We start from the raw sequence: 18,462 nt of genomic DNA on the forward strand, positions 1-18,462 counted from the left end.
TACGTACATCAAATGTGGATTCATGTAATTCACTCGTGATTTGAGCACAGTGTACTCTGAACTTGAAGTTTTCACATAAATATGGAAACTCAGATGCTCTAAAGCAGTTTTCATCTTGATTCATTTCAGTATCTAAATTGTCCTTAAGGAGGTAACTTTCAATATGTATGAAATAGATAGTATGTGAATATTAATGTGTGTGCACATATGTGCATGGCTAGCCATATTTATGTAGATGCACAGGAATATATACAAATTGAGAAACTCAAGTATGCATTTATATTTTTACTGTTGTGTTGTATAATTTTGAGAAAAAGCTGAAATGAAATTGTAGAGACTGAATGCTCACTGAAGACAGCTGATTTATTTTGAACTCCTAGCAGTGCATCTAAGAGTCTGTCTTGTTTCAACATTGCTATATAGATTAAAATTTTACTGTTTTATTTTGACAAGCATTTATTTTGACATATCTCCTGACTATGTGTTGCCTCTCACTGATGCTGTTGGGTTTAAGTGTAGTGTTCTGTCCTGATCTTGTACTGGTGAAGTTACAAACAATGCTGGGGCATTCTCTCACACCCCACAGAAAGTGAAGTTGGGCACAGTGGGGCACACCATACAATGCTCATTTTTGCTTTTCAGAAATCTATGTGAGGACCTGGGAACGCAGTGAGGTTGGCACTTACAGTTGAGTAAAATAGCCCTGTCTGAAATCTAGTTAGCTAACCAATTTGGCCACACCGATGTGCCGCATCTGAAAGACAATGTGGTCGGTATGGACTCAGCATTTGGTAAGGCAACTAAGGCTTTCTGTGAACTTCAGGACACCTGGCAAGAAAATACTGGAAAACTGATGTTTCTAATTTGCAATTTAGCAAATCACATGTGTAGATTGCACTTGGTTAATGTCACAACCATTAATGTGTTTCAAGAAACAAACCACTACCCATACATATTTCATTTATTTATTTATTTATTGGATGATTGGCTGATGTGAAGTCTAAGATAGCTGCAGAAAATGTAAATAGAATTTCAGGATGTGTAATTGTAGATGAAAAACCAAGGGGATCAGTTTATTTCTCAGTTATAGAAGAACGGAGCATTAGTTAAGCTAAATAAATCTAGCCAGTAATCTGTATCTAAAGTTATGCATGCCTTGGTTTTATGAAAGAGGCATCAAGAAGATTCCTACAGGCCACACTTAGTTCTTTTTGATTTCACAGATTCCTTCAATTAGATTTTTCTCTTTGTTTCTGCTACTTTAATAGCTTTATCAGGGAATATTAAGTTTCAGTCTCTAATTTGGTATGTGTTTTGTGTAAACAGTTCCCAAATTATTTTGTCTGGATCAAAATGAATGCAGAACTTGAGTGTGTTGGCATTGCTGTCAGCCCTTGTTCCCTCTTCTAGTCAGGGAAGTCTATTAGGACATCAAGGTTGGTGTTGAGAAAGGTGTCTTGCTGACTGTGATGGATTTGAAAATGAGCTATCAAATAGAAACAATTAGATGTGTCTCAAGAACTGAGAATACAATGATAGCAAAGAGAGAATTATCAACAGAGAAGAGTGTGTTCTTGAGCTTTCTATGGCATTTTGCACATGTGTGATTTGTTATTCGCTGCATTTAAGGATATGTACATTTTTGTGATATGTCATTTTTGTGATAAACATTTCTTAACCTCTTTAGAGTATAAAATACTACTAATGTATTTCAATAAAACACATTTTTTATTGTCTGGTTTTGTTTGTCAGGTAAGTAACAGGCAGAAACATTTCCTAGATGTGTTAGAACCATACTGCACAAGCCTTTTGATCATTGGTCAGAAAAATAAATGCATAGGATGCTAAGGTTAGTAGACAGTAGCTTAATGCAAATCAGTTGATGACAGATAAGCCTTTCCATTACTTAGTCTTAGCTGAGGCACATCTGTCTGGTTTTCCTTTTCACTGTTGAAAAAATTGGCATGGTACCGTGGAAAAATATAAGGAGATTTATTGGGGTTACCTTACACTGTAAGTGCATTGGGCTCTTTAAGATTGATGTACAAAGCCCAATAAAAAGTGTACAGATACACAGAAAAGCCAGATATTCATTTCTGAAAGGTACAGTGTGTTTCACAAAATATTTTGACTTAGGTTCACTAAATACAGAAGCACAATTTACTTTTTAGTGAATGTTTCAGTGAATAAAATAGAACTTTTCTTTACTGAATCAGAACTTTGAAGGAAACAGTTAAAGCTTTAAGGTACCTAGTATAGAAAGGTGAATGCCTGTTAGAAATAAAAATGTTGCAAATGTCAAATTGCTGAACTTCTTTCATCAAATTACACATTTATTTTATGGTTGTTTTAATAGCTGTATCAGTTGTATAATAAGTAAGTAACATTCTCAGGTTAGAATCTTGTTGTGTGAGTTTGAAGTTTCAGAACTGCATTTAAAATGAACTTTATATTATAAATTAATGGGTGGTAGTTGTAAAAAGATGTTTGCCATAAGTGAAGTTCTAGGTAGGTAAAGGGGTTGGAAGAAAAATGAATGATGAAAGTTAATGCAAGCTTTTAAGCTCTTAGGCATACCTAACTTAAGTAAATATCAGATCAGGATTTTGATAGTTTCCTTTTAAGATTGATGGCTGCTAACGCATCTGATTGTTCTTCCCACTGGAACTGTGGAGAATATTTTTTCTAATTCAATATCTTCTTCCATATTCAAAAGTAAGGACCTATAAATTACGTCCTAAAAGCAAGCAAACAAAAATCTGATTCAAATTCCCTTTTTCTGTGTTAGTTTTATGAATATATTTTTGGTGAGCATTATTAACAGGCAGATAATGACCAACTAATCTGCATTTGTTAATTTTCTGTGGCAAAGCTATTCTTGTCTTGTATGATTCTTCATATGTAAAACAAAATTTATCACATATAACAAGTCTGATTTGATGTGTAAATTATTTTTTTTAAATTATATTGGCAAAATCTGCAGACAAAAACAATATGCAGACATTTGGAAGCTTGTCTTTCAAGCTTTAAGCTGTTTCAAGAATGGGATTTGTAATTTTAATACTGTTTTGAAGATTATATGAAGAAGCATAGCTGGCTGAGGGCTTTTGTGTTTTGTTTTTTTCATAGAAACTTGCAGTGAGCTTGTGAAATGTCTGAAAATGATAAATAATCTGATGATTTGCTTTAGACAGTCACAAAGACTAGAAGCTTTTTAAATGACAGAGATCTCGCCAACTTCAGTGATTTGTAGGCTTATTTTTGTTGTGCAGGTTGGCCACATATCTGGTAGTTTTTCTTGTGTGACTCTTGGAAATAATTGTACACTGTTATCTGAGGGAAAAGCCATTAGATTTGTATGAGGGAGCATGACAGCATTGCTTCAAAAGATTAAAGCATTTCCCAGCTGTGTGTGTGAAGAATTTTTTCAGACCCCTCCTCTTCTTGACTTTTTTTCATTTATTTCCGTCAAAATCATAAGACTTAACCCTCAAAGAAAGTGGGCTGCTATAACAACACTTTTTGAAGCTCTGTTTCACCCTATGTGGATGTGCATTTGCACATCTCTCTTCATGGGGCAGCGATGTCCACTTACTGGATTCTGGTTTATGCATATTAGAATGCAGTATGTTTGGACTGTAGTACGATTAAATGTGTGTGCACTATGTTGCGTGTTCTAAAATAACACAGACAGTAGCATACCCTCTAGTCACTTAGTGCCAAGTGCAATGAAATTCCTTTTTAGTACTGGCTGTTTTCCTTTCACATGTTTTGACAGCAGTCATCCTTGTTAAGTGCTTTCCACATCAGACTCCATAAGCTTGGATGTAACCTGATCTGTGTTTGGTTTCAGTGTGTTGTCTGCTGACCTAGAGAACACTTGCATTAGCTACATTGATCAATCCACATCACATCTCATCATTTAGGAGACAATTAATACTGCAGTGTAAAGACTCCCCAGAGCATTTTCTTAGAGCTCGATTGCTTTACACAGAAACCACAGGAGTTGTTTCTGAAGGGAGGAAGAGGCCAAGTAGAAAAGAGAAGTAGGCATCAAGAAAGCTACAAACAGGAACCAAGTTTCATTTCCAATTGTCACTTCCACTTCTGTCATTCAAACTCCCTTCTTTGTTGTTGATATTTGGGAAAAAAAATAGAGCCACTGTGTTTTAAAGATAAATTAATGAAAAACTGTTACAGCTGGTCACATAAATATTCTGAAAATTTTGCTATATATTGACATTTTATATTGACCACTCATTTTCTGATATTTTTGCCATGCTGTTCAGAATGTAATCAATTTATCTTTACATTTAATCTCAAGGATTATTACCAGGTAGTTACTTAAATAATGATTAGCATGGTTTAATCCTAATTAAAATTATTTTAGAGTTACAGTTTTATAGAGAAAATATTGTTTATTTATCATTATGTCACTTTGTCTATACAGCTACTTTCAGGAAGTTGGATTTCAGTATTGCCTAGTGATTGATAGTGTATGTTCTTTTAAAAAGGTAGTCCAGGGTTTTGAATGCATTTGGTTACTGAGCAGGCAGGGTTCCTTATCTTATCCAGAATGCAACATTTAATCTAAAGTTATTACCCACAGTAGCAGATTAGAAACATTTAGTAATGAAAATCAATTTGTTCTTGCAGGTGGCTAAAGCTACTGTACCATTCTCTTTTACAGACTGTGTTGTGTTGTAAGGAGTGTATCTTAGGATAGGTTGATAACTGAATTTGGCAAAATTTTACAGTGCAGAATACAGCAGAAAAAAAAACCAATGTCAGGTAACACTGAAATTATAAGAAGCAAGATTACACTTTGTAGTGTTTGGGAATGAGGAATATTTTTAAAATAATTCAATGTTTTTCTTGAGTATCTGTACTGCCTTTATAAAAGTGCATGGAAAGGCCAGGATGGGAGCATGCCGTGTCTCCGTCCCCTTTGGTGGACTAATATTCTTACACACAGAATAAATATTTCTTTCACATATCAGATATGTCTGAGAAGTGTGTCTTATTTTTCCATAATCTTAGGAGATGGATGCTTAGAAGGTAATCCCGTGGAGTCTGGAGATACTGCATTAACAACATTCAGCATAACTCTTCATAAAACTCTCATAAACAAAAGTTCCTGAAAGGTGCTCAAAACATATGAGTTCAGTTGGCCTCGAAAGTCTTGCCATAATGACTTGCAGTTGTTTTAAAGAACTGTCTATTAATTTCTGCCCTAAGTCATTGTCTTTGCATTTCAGGTGTTCATTATAATTTTTTTTTTCAACTTCCCCTGCAGTATATGCTAATACTTTCATCCTTTTGTTTACTGTAATTTCTACAGAGTTTTGGAATATTCTAGAAGTAGGCAAAAATCATTTGAAAGACATGTATACTGGAAATAGCTTTTAATATTTGCTAATATTTCCTACTGAACTTAATGATTTCTGTTCATTTATTTATTTATTTATTGGTTTAAAGTGGTCTTTTATCTAGACTGGATCAGAAAGTTACATTTTTATGGGATCTGCATAAATATGAGTTGCTTAAAACATTTTCAGATCCTCCGTTTTATCTTTTTGAAATCTCTTACTGAGATACTGCTAGATGTTTAAGGCTGCCTTTCAGTGCCATCTTTATGACATAATGATAGTGATTTGTGAGTTCTGATAAACCCATTTTATCGAGGTAAACTTTTTTGTTTGTTTGTTTGTTTTTCAGGTACTACGGAGCGGGTGTGTCTGATCCAGGGAACAGTTGAAGCACTAAATGCAGTTCATGGCTTCATTGCAGAGAAGATTCGAGAAATGCCTCAAAATGTGGCCAAGACAGAGCCTGTCAGCATCCTACAGCCTCAGACCACTGTTAATCCAGACCGCATCAAACAAGTGAGTTTTTGGTTGGGAATAGAGAGTCACATCAGCTCCTTAGAATTAGCTTCCTTTTTCAGAAGCTTTAAAATTTTAAGGCTGCAAGGGGTGAACATAACAAGTTCCTTCAGAAAATGTTATTTCCTCTTAAGTAATTTTCTAGTCCTCTTCTTCCTTATGATTCTGTGTTCCATGTTTCCCAGCAGTTCTTTTAGTGTCTTACAAATTTCAGACTCCAGTATCTTTATTTCACAAACTCTTCTTCTTTACTGTATAAGGCAATAATGCACGTATAGGTTTTAGTTAAAAAGAATTGCTGAAGTTTAAAATTAAAAATATGAGCCTCTTGTAAATCTTTAGAAAATTAAAAGAATGTTTGCTATTTTTATGTATCTTAAATAAAGCAATATCAAACCCAATAATGTTAATTGTATTTTAGACCTTTTAATAGGCACTTAAAAATCTTACATTTGAGAATTTGAAAAAACAAAGATAACTTACTTGGGATGTTATCTACCACTCATTTTCTGATATTTTTTGGCATCTTTTTGCCTGTTTTATATTGTCTTATTTCAGTATCTATAGGACATGCAAAATATATTTTCAAAATATCATTAGATAGTGTTTTCTCTAGTTCAGTGTAATTTTCAAAACAATTCTGATTTTAAAGAAATAGTTTTCAATAAGGATAATGTGGAATTAGTCATGTAGATTTCTAAAAACATTATTTTCCATTTAATTGAGTAAGAAAAAGATGAAGAAAAAAATGAGTGAACAGTAGTAAAATTTTGCTCTGTCTATCAATCCTATATACGGTAGATCTTATTTTCTCACCTTTCCTGTCTAGGATAAGTTTGTTTAATCCTCCTACACTAGCAAGATTCAGTAATTTGGTAAATGTATGCAATCCCTTTACTTTCTATGTAATGCCATACACAGATTTTATGTATGAAGATGTGGTAAAGGAACATGCTGCTTTAAATGGATGAAAATGTGCCAAGCCATTGCTTATGATTTCTAATTAATACTATTTTCTTTACATGCTATACTTCTGCATTAAAAAAGACAAAACAAAAGCAGCAACAAAAAAAAAAAAGCCTCTATTTTTACAATTCGTTTCTCAGTTATCGTGAAAATGATTGTGCGTGAGGTAGAGAGGAGAGGAAGAGAGAAAAACCTGAAGTGCAGATCAGTGCTTTAAACGTCTTTTCATTCTGTAAAATGTTAGATTTTATGCCATTACTTCTAAACCCAGTTGGAAATGAATTTTATTTATTGTAGTAGAAAGTGCTTTTCCACTTTCCAATGTAAATGAAACTCTTTTCAAGTCACTACTGAGAAACTGCATTAAAAAGCTGCATAGTGATATTCCTTAATACTTCCTGTCTTGTTTCTGAAGTTGATGTAGCTTTTCCACACTGAAGCTGAGAAGGAAATAATTCCAAAGAACACTTGCTTGAGAAGTTGTTGTTCACGTGATTGGTTCTCATTGTGTTTTTGTTTTCTTGTTTCCTTTTTTTTATTTTGTTATTTTGTTTGTTTGTTGGTTGGTTGGTTTTTGGCTGATTTTTTTGTTTGTTTGTTTGTTTTTACTTTTATTCCTTTGATTACATGCTTCGAATGTTAAATTCTGGAGTGACGGTTTAGTTATTAGAGCTGCTCCTAGTGAAGTTTAGACACAGGCTATGTACAGTGTATTCCTTATATGATTCTAGTATGATTTTTCTGGCTCCATATTTTTTAATTTAAATATATCACCTGTACACTTACAGGTGCATGATAGACATCTGTACATATATGCAGATATTCATGTTCATATGTTGAATATTTTCAACTATGTACAATTGTTTTATTTTAAGTAAGTTACATTTGCTCATGATAATTTCACAATATATAGATATTGACATAGTAAGTAATTCTGTTTTGTTGGTTTTTTTTGTTTGTTTTTTTTTACCAAGAATTGCAATTGTTTGCTTAGTTGTTAGATAGAGTTTATAGTGAAGTATACTCCACTGTCAGAATGTCCATTGTTTTAGATATAGAAATTACTTCTATTTAAGAAATTCTAAAGGATTATATTTTATAACAAATAATCATGATCTGGAAATCCTGTGCTGCTCTGTTCTTATAGCAGAGAGAACACAGTTTTATACATTATCCTGATCATTGTAGTCATTCATGTCATTCTGAACATGTGAAAAACAAACCTTATGAATTACAGTTTCTTCTTTCGCACAAACTGTTTATGCGGTTTTTACTCTCTCAGAATATTACCCAACAACTTTGTCATTCAATTTTTCTGAAGTATCATGTCAGAAGCTGAAGAAACTAGCTTAAGCATTTGAGATTGAGATTAGATTTGAAGTTATAAATATTGCCTTCACTGGGAGCTATGGAGATATTTCAGTTGATTTTGTCTCTACTTGTACAAACAAACAATAAGAAGAAATCCAATAGGGCAGTTGTCCCTCGTGAATGAAGGTGCTTGTATTTGAGGCTTTGCAATATCACTCATGTCTGTATGAGCATACAGCTCTCATTTTTCATTGTGGACTTCTCTACAGATAAGCAAGCAAAGAAAGGAGTTGTTTTATGTCTACAATTTCAGTTAAGAAAGTCAGTACGTAGACTCTTTTCTGACTCTCTCAAGTTACAGAACTTTTTGTCTTCAGGAAGGTACAGCTGTGCGATGAGGCTGAGCCTGGCTTGGCTTTTATTTTTACAAATCAAAGTCACAATCCAAATGTCACATTCTTTCTAACTTCTGGTTTTTCATTATTTAAAGCTTCACAGGCAAGTCTGTCTGATTCAATTTGAGCCTTTTCCACAACATTTTTTCTAATCTTCTGATCCTGTGGACTTATTAGTAGCTATCAAGTCGGTCTGTGCCCTGTACAGGTCTGATCAATATTTAGCTGATTACTATTTACATCTGTTACCTCTATGAAATGTAGTCAGCTTCTTCCATGGCTGTGAGATATCTGTAGCTTCTAAATATTTTCTTGCCCAGAGATATTGTGGAAACCCCATCTCTGGAGGCATTCTATGATTGTTCAACAGTAACCAACTGTATTTGTTTATTTCCTAGAAACTGCTATGAAGATCTAACCTCTCTGTTAGGGGAAGTGCCACACCAGCTTTATCATACCCTGTTATAACTCAGGGGAACAGAACGCAGTTTTCGTAAAGTACTCCAGAGACTGAGCTGTTTTGGCTTTATAATTAGCTCACGGAGCTTTAAATTTCACCTTTAAACTAATAGCAGCTATTGTAAATAGTGGGAGAAAACTCTGTAATCTCTTATCACATCACCTTATTCAGAAAGCTTTGAAGCTACTTATTGTGATGGAATTTTCCCTCCAGCTCTGCAGTTGTTTTATAGATAGGTGTTTTAGCAGCCTACCCAGGAAGCACATGGAACTGCAGGTGGCTATAGTGTGGTCTTTCAGAGAACTCTGCTTTAATGAAGAGTTTACCCTGACTGGCCTTCTGAGATCCCTTCCAACCTGAATCATGCCTTCATACTATGAAATCTTTAGTTATCACAACGTAAAGAAGGGTTTTGCAATTTCTTCTTTGAAAATCTGGACAAAAGCATTCACATATGGAACTTCCAATTAATATTTTCATTTCAACTTTTTCAGTAGAGAAGTAACCTCTTGTATATCTTTTAACTTCTGCTCCATTCATAAATCACATTCCCAGAGATTGTATTTAAAGTGTGTAAAATTGGGTGTCTGAACTCAGATTTGTAAATTCTTTTTCTTCTAGTAAAAAGCACTACTTGAATACAATTACTTTTACTTCAGAAATTCAGATCAACAACAAAATATATAGGATCACTTACCAGATTTAATGAGAAGCTTAACTTCTAAGTGTTTAAATAGAACCTTACTTTAAGAGTACACATCAGAATACATTGGCTTAAATAGAAGAATTTTTGTAATTATTTTTAAGTTTGAGATATGAGTTGGTCAAACTAGAGGTTTAGTAGATTTAAAGCGTTTCTTAAAATGCCTCTCCCATCTGATGAGCTTTTCTAGCATCCACTTTAGGAAAGAGAGTACCACCTAGAGTAACCTTATTAACATGCAGAATATAAGAAAAATTCACATTTTTCATTTGAGGAAAATAATAACTATAAGCTCTTTTGTAGATCACTGTGTCTCTTCACCTTGTCAATGATTTCTAATAACCCTTTCTCAGGATTGAATACCATTGAAGAATGCCAGCAATTACCATTTCTAACTATGAATAATACATTACTCAGGTGTGTTTACAAGTCATCAGAACAAAGAAAAAATATTTGCTGTCCTATACTAGAGGGAGAGTCATTTGCATTAGGTCTCACAGTGAAAGTTTGGTATTCCAATTCTTACTTCCACAAACAAAACTTGTAGTATTCTATCCATCAATCTGCACTTGACTTATTTCTGCTGCTAGATCACTATTTTATGGTATTTTAATTTTGTTTCATTTCACCAGTGTTGAATATAATTGCCATATTTATATCAAACTGCTTTTTTAAACTCAGTTAATTTTCAATTAATAGCTGATGGTTAAATCTTCACTGTATGTGCTTCAAAAGTGGAATGAGGAAAGAAGATTGCTTTAGGGGAATGAACAGTAATATTCAGCATTGCATCATTATCTTTAGCCTTCTAAGTCTTTGCAGTTTCAGTATTATTTTCCTAAATCCCAAAGTAGCCCAAAATCAAAATTTGGCTTTTTTTTTTTTTCTTCTTGTTCTCAGAGTTCTGTAATCCATGTACTCTTATGTATTTTGTACCTACTTGAGTGTTCTGATATTTCTACGTTAACACCGCATCTTTCATTAGTTCTGTGTTACTGTGACAAGTTTGGAGGAAAGAAGGTCCTTCTTTGTCCATCTTATTGTAATTTTGTTTTATATCACACACTCCATCCAGAGTTGCTCTGATGATCCAAATGGCACCTGCTAGTTTGCTCTATGCTCCTTCATCCTTATTTTACCCAGACGAAATATGAGACAAGCCCTCTTTCACATCACACTTCCCACAACTTGTTTCCTATTTCAAGGAGACGTTCCCTGGAGTTTATAAACACACATAAATTACCTCTGTCCGCACCTATAAGCAAGCATTCTATCTGCCTGTGATAACTTTCTGTACTGTTCTATGCTCTAGATATTCTGTTTCACAAAAGAAAAAACAAGTGCAAAGAGCATGAAATATCAGTCAGAATAGTTTTACTTTGTTTCTTATAGAAAAGGTAGCAAGTCAGGTCAGATCCCTAAAGTTATCAAAGTAGCTCTTTTACAGTCTTGATTGAAAATAACAGTTCTCAGTAATTTCTTTTTCAAAAATAGATTTTAAAAATGTGTTGCTTATGCAGTCATTACTGAGGTGAGAATCATTTGGTTAAGTTTTAGGTTATAAAAATTCACAGAAGACGGAAAAGAATAATTTATTTAGCAAAGGAAGTGGTCTGTTGATATAGGCTCATCTTTGCTGCTATTAAAAATCTAGTAAGTCAAGAACTTACTAGCTTAATAAGTTATAGTCTTATGTGTTGTTCAGCACAACAAAAGCCTTTGGAGTTTACTTTTTTCTTATTGTAGCTGCAGAAGTTCTTCATCTATTTAATAATATTCTAAAAAGATATCACCTTATCTTTAAAATGTATTAAAATATTGGTTTAAGCAAATAATATTCCCATTAAATTAATTTGATTTGCAAGCACAAACATTCATATGCAAGACTGAAACTCAGTATTAAATTAGTAATAATAATGGTGTAATATGGGTAATGGTATGACCAAGATTGTATAGCAGGCCCTGTAGTGGGAAACCAGAAAGTGGCTAACTGTAAATACAGTTTCACCTTCACATTTATATATTATTTATATATATTATTTCTTCATATGCTTTCATGTCTCTAACCTTGTCTCTCAATGATATTTCATTTTCTGCCTTTTCTTTCTACTCTTCTAAGTATTAAATACACTGATAGATACTGAGAATTAAATTAGCAGTCTCAGTACAATATTTTTTTTTTAATTTTGTTTATTTATTACAATATTTATATGCATTTTATTCCCCATAAATATTGTCTTTTATTTGTTTGCTCACATAACTTATACAAAAGAAAGGAATCTTTGAGAAAACACAACAAAACAAAATCACAAGAGTCTTAGAATGTGATATGTAGTAGGAATTGTGACTAGCTTTCTACCTGGGAAAATGTAATTTCAGGAAAACATCAATTATAATCTAATTGTTTTTGTCTCAAAAACTAAAATTCTGGGATGTGAATTCTTGTTATGATTTTGAATCTCTTTAAATAACTAATTCCCAGAAGCCTAATAATTACTCAATTAAAGTGCTTGCCTAATGCAAAAATGCTTGCCAATTCTTTTAAAAATATATTTTACTGTAATGAATCAGAATTATTGACCCCTGTCCAAGATTTTTTTTAATAATTAATTTTGCCTATAAGGTCTTGAAAAGCAATTGGATGCATTCATAAATTACATATCAGCCAATGGAAATTCAAAACAATTTCCAAATGAGGTGTTTCTTTTTTCTTTTCTTTTTTTTTATTTTTTATTTTTTTGAGAAATCTGCTTTTGTTACTTTAATTGAAAGAATATATATTTAATGGGTGTTTAATGTGTCTCCAGAATTATAAAAGATTACAAAGAAGAAGCATGAAAAAGGATGACATTTCACAGAAGTCTGTCATATATATATGTATTTCTGGATACTTATATCTGTATCTTACATATATATATATAAATATAAAACAAAGTAAGATTAAACCTTGAATGCAAACACTAGTTTTTAAAAAATTAATCATACTTGCTATTAATATTTATAATATTTTGTCACCAGTATGTATGTTTGGAAAAAAAAATGTCTATGTTGATATTTTATTCTTGTTTGTTAATATAATTGTTTCACTTTTTAATCTTTTTTCTATTGGATTTTAAACACGCTTTTTCTAAAATGAAATAGTTAAATACATCAACTTAATGAATGCTATAGCTCAGTAGTCACCTGAACCAAGTATGAGCACTCTGAAAACTGAGATGCCTACAATTTTGTTCAGTCCTGGTGTTATCAGCAGTTAGGTCATTATTCAGTGTTGAAGTGTTCTACATGATCACAAATTGCTATGTGGAATATTTTAGTCAAACTATAATTTCTGTTCATTGGGGGCGTGGCTTGTTTCTTGGCTTTTTGTTATTTTTTTTTCTTTTTTTTTTCTTTTTTTTTTTTTTCTTGGAGAATTGTAAAATATGTGTATGTATATATCTATATATGTATTTTAGTTCAGGATTAAAGTTTTATATTAAGCTATAATTAAAAAGAAAAATAGGATAGTTGCAGTCTTCCATTCTGGTTCTGTTGTTTTTTCTCTCCCTTTTTTTCCTCTCAGTTTAAGCTTAAAGAATGAAAAATCAGTGCAGATGCACTGCATGATCTCATAAAGTTCAGAAGTATATTTTTGTGATTGAAGATTTCCAGCCTTGTACTATTGTGTAATCTAACACTTTTTCTAAATAGTTCTAACCACTTGCAAATGAACCCATGTTCTGTACAGAAGTACATGGGGAGATCCTTTATAATTGTCTTGATTTTCACAGTATATACAATCTGCTGACCAACAACACTTTACCAGGTGATTATTTATAGTGTTCTCTGCGTAGCAGTTTTTTTTTTACGTAAGCCTCTTGATGAAGTCTGAATTTATGCTGAAGCTGTATGTATTTTTGTTTTTATTTTTATTGTTTTATATTGTGAACTGCAAATTGGGAACAAAATAAGGATCTGTTTCTTTAGATTTTTTTTTCTTTGTTCGTATTTTGGCTGCTTGACTATCTACAAACTATGAAAAGGTGGATCTTCATATTGCTTAACATGCAAACAAACTATTTGTGTGTGCATATGTACAAGCCCATATTTTTCTAATACACGTAACTTTATGCATTCACAGTGTTCCAGCTTTTCATATGCATTAAGAGTTTTAGTGAAAAATTATGTATACCTATTTTATGAGGGACTGTCGATGATTGTAAGTAACAGAACTGCTGAAAATGTGAAATTTTGCTTTTATTTCTAAATAGTTTTGGTTAGTTATTATTTGTTCACGTGATGCGTTATGTTGTATAGCATTTCAACATTCCAACAGTAAAAATAGTGTAATTTGGAATATTTTCTATTATTTTTATATTATATAATGTCACAAATATATGCTTTGAATAAGTATTGTATGTTATGTTTTGGAAGTGGGAATTTGACATTTTCACGTTTATTAAAAGAGTTATTCTGTCAGGATCTAGTATGTTAAAAAGAGATACTTGTATAAAGTTTTAAGTAGAGCAGTGCTTTTTTGGTATGTTGAAGAATTAATGTTAAGCATATGTATATTATTTAGAAAACATTATCAATAAATATGACTCTTAATTCTTTTTTGTGTTTATTTTGAACACAGGCTGATGATACGTTATTAACTTTTGTTCAATTAAAGGATCGTTAACACTAATGATAAATATATTGTAGCAATTTGTTGTGAAGGTATTAGTTGCATGCTCATCCATCATGAGATTGTTGTTTACATTTTTTCACACTCCTCTCAACTAAAAATGATCAATTAATATTTTAGTAATTAGTATGTTGCTGAAAGCTCCGTAGCTTCAGTATAATTGTTTTAAGGTATGGAACACAGTTTGCTGGCTATAGTCCGTGCTATAGAATGGTGCATTATAAGGTGCCAAAGTAAATTTCAGTAGTTTCTTTCAAACGTTGGCCCTTTTTGCTTGTAGGCTGATAACTGTATTTAGTGTGCTCATTGAACTTGCTGGAATTTGTGTTTTCTAGTTTTCGTTTTCTGAAAGAGAGAGGAAAGAATATATTCCTCATGTGGCTGGCATATTTTTTAGTATTTATGTGAGTTCACCATCTTGATTTCAAGTCATGAATTTGTTTTTACATGCATAAACATGCATATTTACATGCATTATTTATCCAATTGATGTTAAATTCCATTAAGTTCCAATGAGTAGGAGAAAGATTCTGTCTTAGGCATTTTTTATTCATTTTAATTTTGTAGTTATGTTACTTCTGTTGGTTTATTTATTTTTTAACTGTTCAGTCTAAGGCTTGTAAAGGTTGATTTGCTCCTGAACTGCTTTGTTCCCAGACATTGCCATCTTCCCCAACTACCACCAAGTCCTCTCCATCTGATCCCATGACCACCTCCAGAGCCAATCAGGTACAGTATCATCCTACCATCTACACCATACTTTTCACGGGTGACAGCTTGCAAACTGGAGAAAAAGATATGGTGGGTTAAGGATTTATTCGTTCATTCACATGTGTACACTCATAACCATAGATATCTAACTCTTATTAGAATTTTGTAAATTGAATGGGAATTTTTTTTTTTTGTCTTTTAATTTGTTTTGTTGTCTTCTTTGAGATCTCAGGTAAAAACTTTTTTTCTTTTTAATCTTGTAAAATAGTATTATTTTCTTAATTTGATTAGTAAATAGTAAGAGTGCATACTGGTATTTCTGCAGAGTTAGGTTTGGTGTGTTTATGTATATATGCACACACGTGTTTACTTCCTGGATAAATTACAGTGGAGTTACCCATAAAACATACTTAATTGGATGTATATCAGCCTGGCAATAGCCACAGATTTTATTTACTTACTTATTTCAATGATTTTCAAATATGTTTGTGGACAGTAACATAAGGCCGTTGTTTAAACATGTTTAATTACTGTTATGTGTAATAAAAGTTTTTGATGAAAACCTCTTGATTTGGATAGAAGTAAAATTAAGTCACTTCCAAACCTTTCAAACGCATCTAATTAATTTTAATTCAGATCTAATTTTTAAAAAGCATAAACTTTTAGCGCAATTTTAATTACATGTTTGTTTCTCTTTTAACTGAGAAAAAGAACAAAACCAAAAAAAAAAGCCACCATATGTCTGCTTCATTTTGTCCACAAATCGTCGTGGTTGCGTACCTTCTTTTTTAATGAAAATTGCTAAAGTTACTTAATACTATTCTGTTTACAACTGAAGAATTGATTCATGTTTAGTAAATATCTTATTCAGTTATTGTGCTGTTAAACTTGACATATTTTGTGTTCAAATAATGTAAGTATTCAGGTAATGCTAACAGTTTTTAAAAAACAGGCTCTGTTTAAATTAGCTTTATGCTTCTATCAGACCTTGAACAAATTAGGTCAAATACCAGAAAAATTTTCTTCAAAACAAGCTAATTTCCTCTTGAGGTTAACATTGACACAAATTGCTAATTCTCTGATATTTTGTGAACTGTTTAGACCTTCTTGTCTGTATGAATGAACAATTTAATGTATAACAGGACCAAGCGTTTTAAAGCAATATATCACATTTTTGATCAACACATGAGCAGCTTTTGAAAGAGACATTTGATACAGAAAGTAATGAAATTTAGACAGAAGCAATACAGATGGAAGAACTATAAGAACACTGTAAGTTGTGATATCCTTCACTTCAATTTGAAAATCTTCGTCAGCCTGCTTCCATTCCAGCAGCAGTTGTTTGGCTTCATCATCATTAAATGATAAATATAAAATCTTTGCCAACAACTAAGGATATTTTATGAACAGCCTACTCTGTTCAGTCTTTATTCTCTCCCTCTTAATTTTAGTGTTTTGTGTATTCTAATGAGAATGTTTTGAAAATGTTGAACAAACAGATCCTTGTTAAAAGTGTTCTTTCTTTCTTTCTGTTCTGTCTTTCCCATTTTTTTATATATTACTACCTTGATGATCATTACTGATAGATAAAGGAATACATGCTTTTATTTAACAGAAAATACTATTTTGCTGCTTAATTAGCATCAGAGAGGTATCTACTTTGCATCTGTTTTGTGAATTTTGAATGATCAAAATTGCAGTATATCATATTAAACTTAGCAGTCTTCTAATAGCTAAAAATAGATTTTTTTACCAAAAATTGTTCTATGAGAATTTTATCAAGAGATCTAGCTGGAATATTCAAACTAAGATAAAAGTATATGCTTTGTATACTGCCTGTATGCCACATTACATCGGTTAATGCATTTTATCCCTAACTCATATTCAGTTCCATTTTCATAGAAATAACCAAGACCTCTTTTGAGTTGCATTAGAATTGTATAAATAAATAAATAAAAAAGAGTAATACATTCTGTAAATGAATTTTGGAAATGCATTTGTCATTAATCCTAGACATTTTTACTTGTTTACAATTATTTTATCTCAACTCGCATTTCCTAGTGCTTTCTACCCATTTCAGCAGCAAGCATAAAGCACATGATAAGGCAATTAAGGCTTTTCTGTTCATGCTTGTGATAAGTGATGTAGCTGGCAATTGTTCCTAGACTGTAGTAGTGATTAGTATTCAGCACCAGTATGTCGACAAGTATCTGCACTGCGGCTGTGACATGAAAATAGGTTCCAACACGGTAATCGAAACCTGTCTGTAGTCAAGTAAGTAACCAATAGGAGACTAAGAGAACAAAGCAGATTTGTTTTGATCTATAGCTAGGTATGATGATTCTTAGTAGAAAATAACAGTATAGGTGTAAATTTTCTCACAAAATGTTAAATAAAGATAATATGAAGGAATGTATTTAGCTGGATAGAAGTCTGGAAATTTGGTATTAAGCTGGAAAATAAATTGACAGTACAGCCTGCATTGTGTATGTAATAGCATATCTGACTTAACATCATTCAATTTTCTGTAATATTTCATCACAACAAGACCATATTTTACATTAAAGACTTAAAAAGTGATTAAGCAGCATTTAAGCAATGCTTAGTGCTGGTAGTTTGATGTTGGAGTGCGATTTCTGAGTCGGAGGACTCCATGTTAATTGTTGCAATTATAGACTTGTTGAGGATGTGTGTGGATGAGCTTACACAATGATGTGATCCGACACACTGTATCAGTACATCAGTTGTTTTCTTCTGACAGGGTTTATGTTGTGGACAGAACAATTTATAGGCACAGTTTTTATCACAAGAGAAAACATTTCTGTCAGCAGAAGTCAGAGGACACTAGGCGGGAAATCTAGCTTATATTACATCTTCCTTGTAATAACTTGATTTGCCTCCATCTAGATGAATTCATAACTCCCTTTTAGGGAAATTTCAATGTTGAATTTTTGTTTTGTTCTTTTTATTTTGAAAAATTCAGTGATCACAAAACAGAACGTTCTATCATTGACAAGAGGAGGATGGTAGTCTCTAAATTAGTCTTTTGTAGTGGAATAAATCTCTCCCTTCAGATCTGTCATGTTGTGCTATGCTGAATTCCCATGAATGCAGCAGAGACCTATGTGTGGGGAATATTTTTCTTTGTTTCTGTTCCAGGAAAATATGCATCTGACAGTACTATTGTTGGACAAGTCTAATTTATTTTTTTGATATGACTTCCTTGGACATTTGTCCACAATATAAATTAACACACTAGTAACTTCCAGTAAGGAAGAACCAAAGATGGAATAAAGTTTAGGGTACTCAGACATTTCAGATAGGATGTTGTGTTTTTTTTTTCACCTCTGTACCTATCA

At 32.4% G+C, this 18,462-nt stretch overlaps 1 protein-coding gene across 4 annotated transcripts in view; it reads left to right on the plus strand.

Annotated features, from left to right (window-relative positions):
• Positions 1–18,462, plus strand: part of NOVA1 (NOVA alternative splicing regulator 1) — a 132,863-nt gene that overhangs the window by 94,831 nt on the left and 19,570 nt on the right. For all 4 annotated transcript variants that reach the window (XM_065753761.1, XM_065753762.1, XM_065753768.1 and 1 more), the window contains exons 3-4: positions 5,719–5,885; positions 15,050–15,121. In XM_065753761.1, coding sequence (XP_065609833.1) covers positions 5,719–5,885; positions 15,050–15,121 — 239 coding nt within the window. The remainder of the gene's footprint in view (positions 1–5,718; positions 5,886–15,049; positions 15,122–18,462) is intronic.

Source organism: Cyrtonyx montezumae, unplaced genomic scaffold (assembly GCF_038088225.1).
Source record: "Cyrtonyx montezumae isolate F1298 unplaced genomic scaffold, pur_monq_1.0 scaffold_10, whole genome shotgun sequence".
In the NCBI taxonomy this organism is placed as follows: Eukaryota; Metazoa; Chordata; class Aves; order Galliformes; family Odontophoridae; genus Cyrtonyx; species Cyrtonyx montezumae.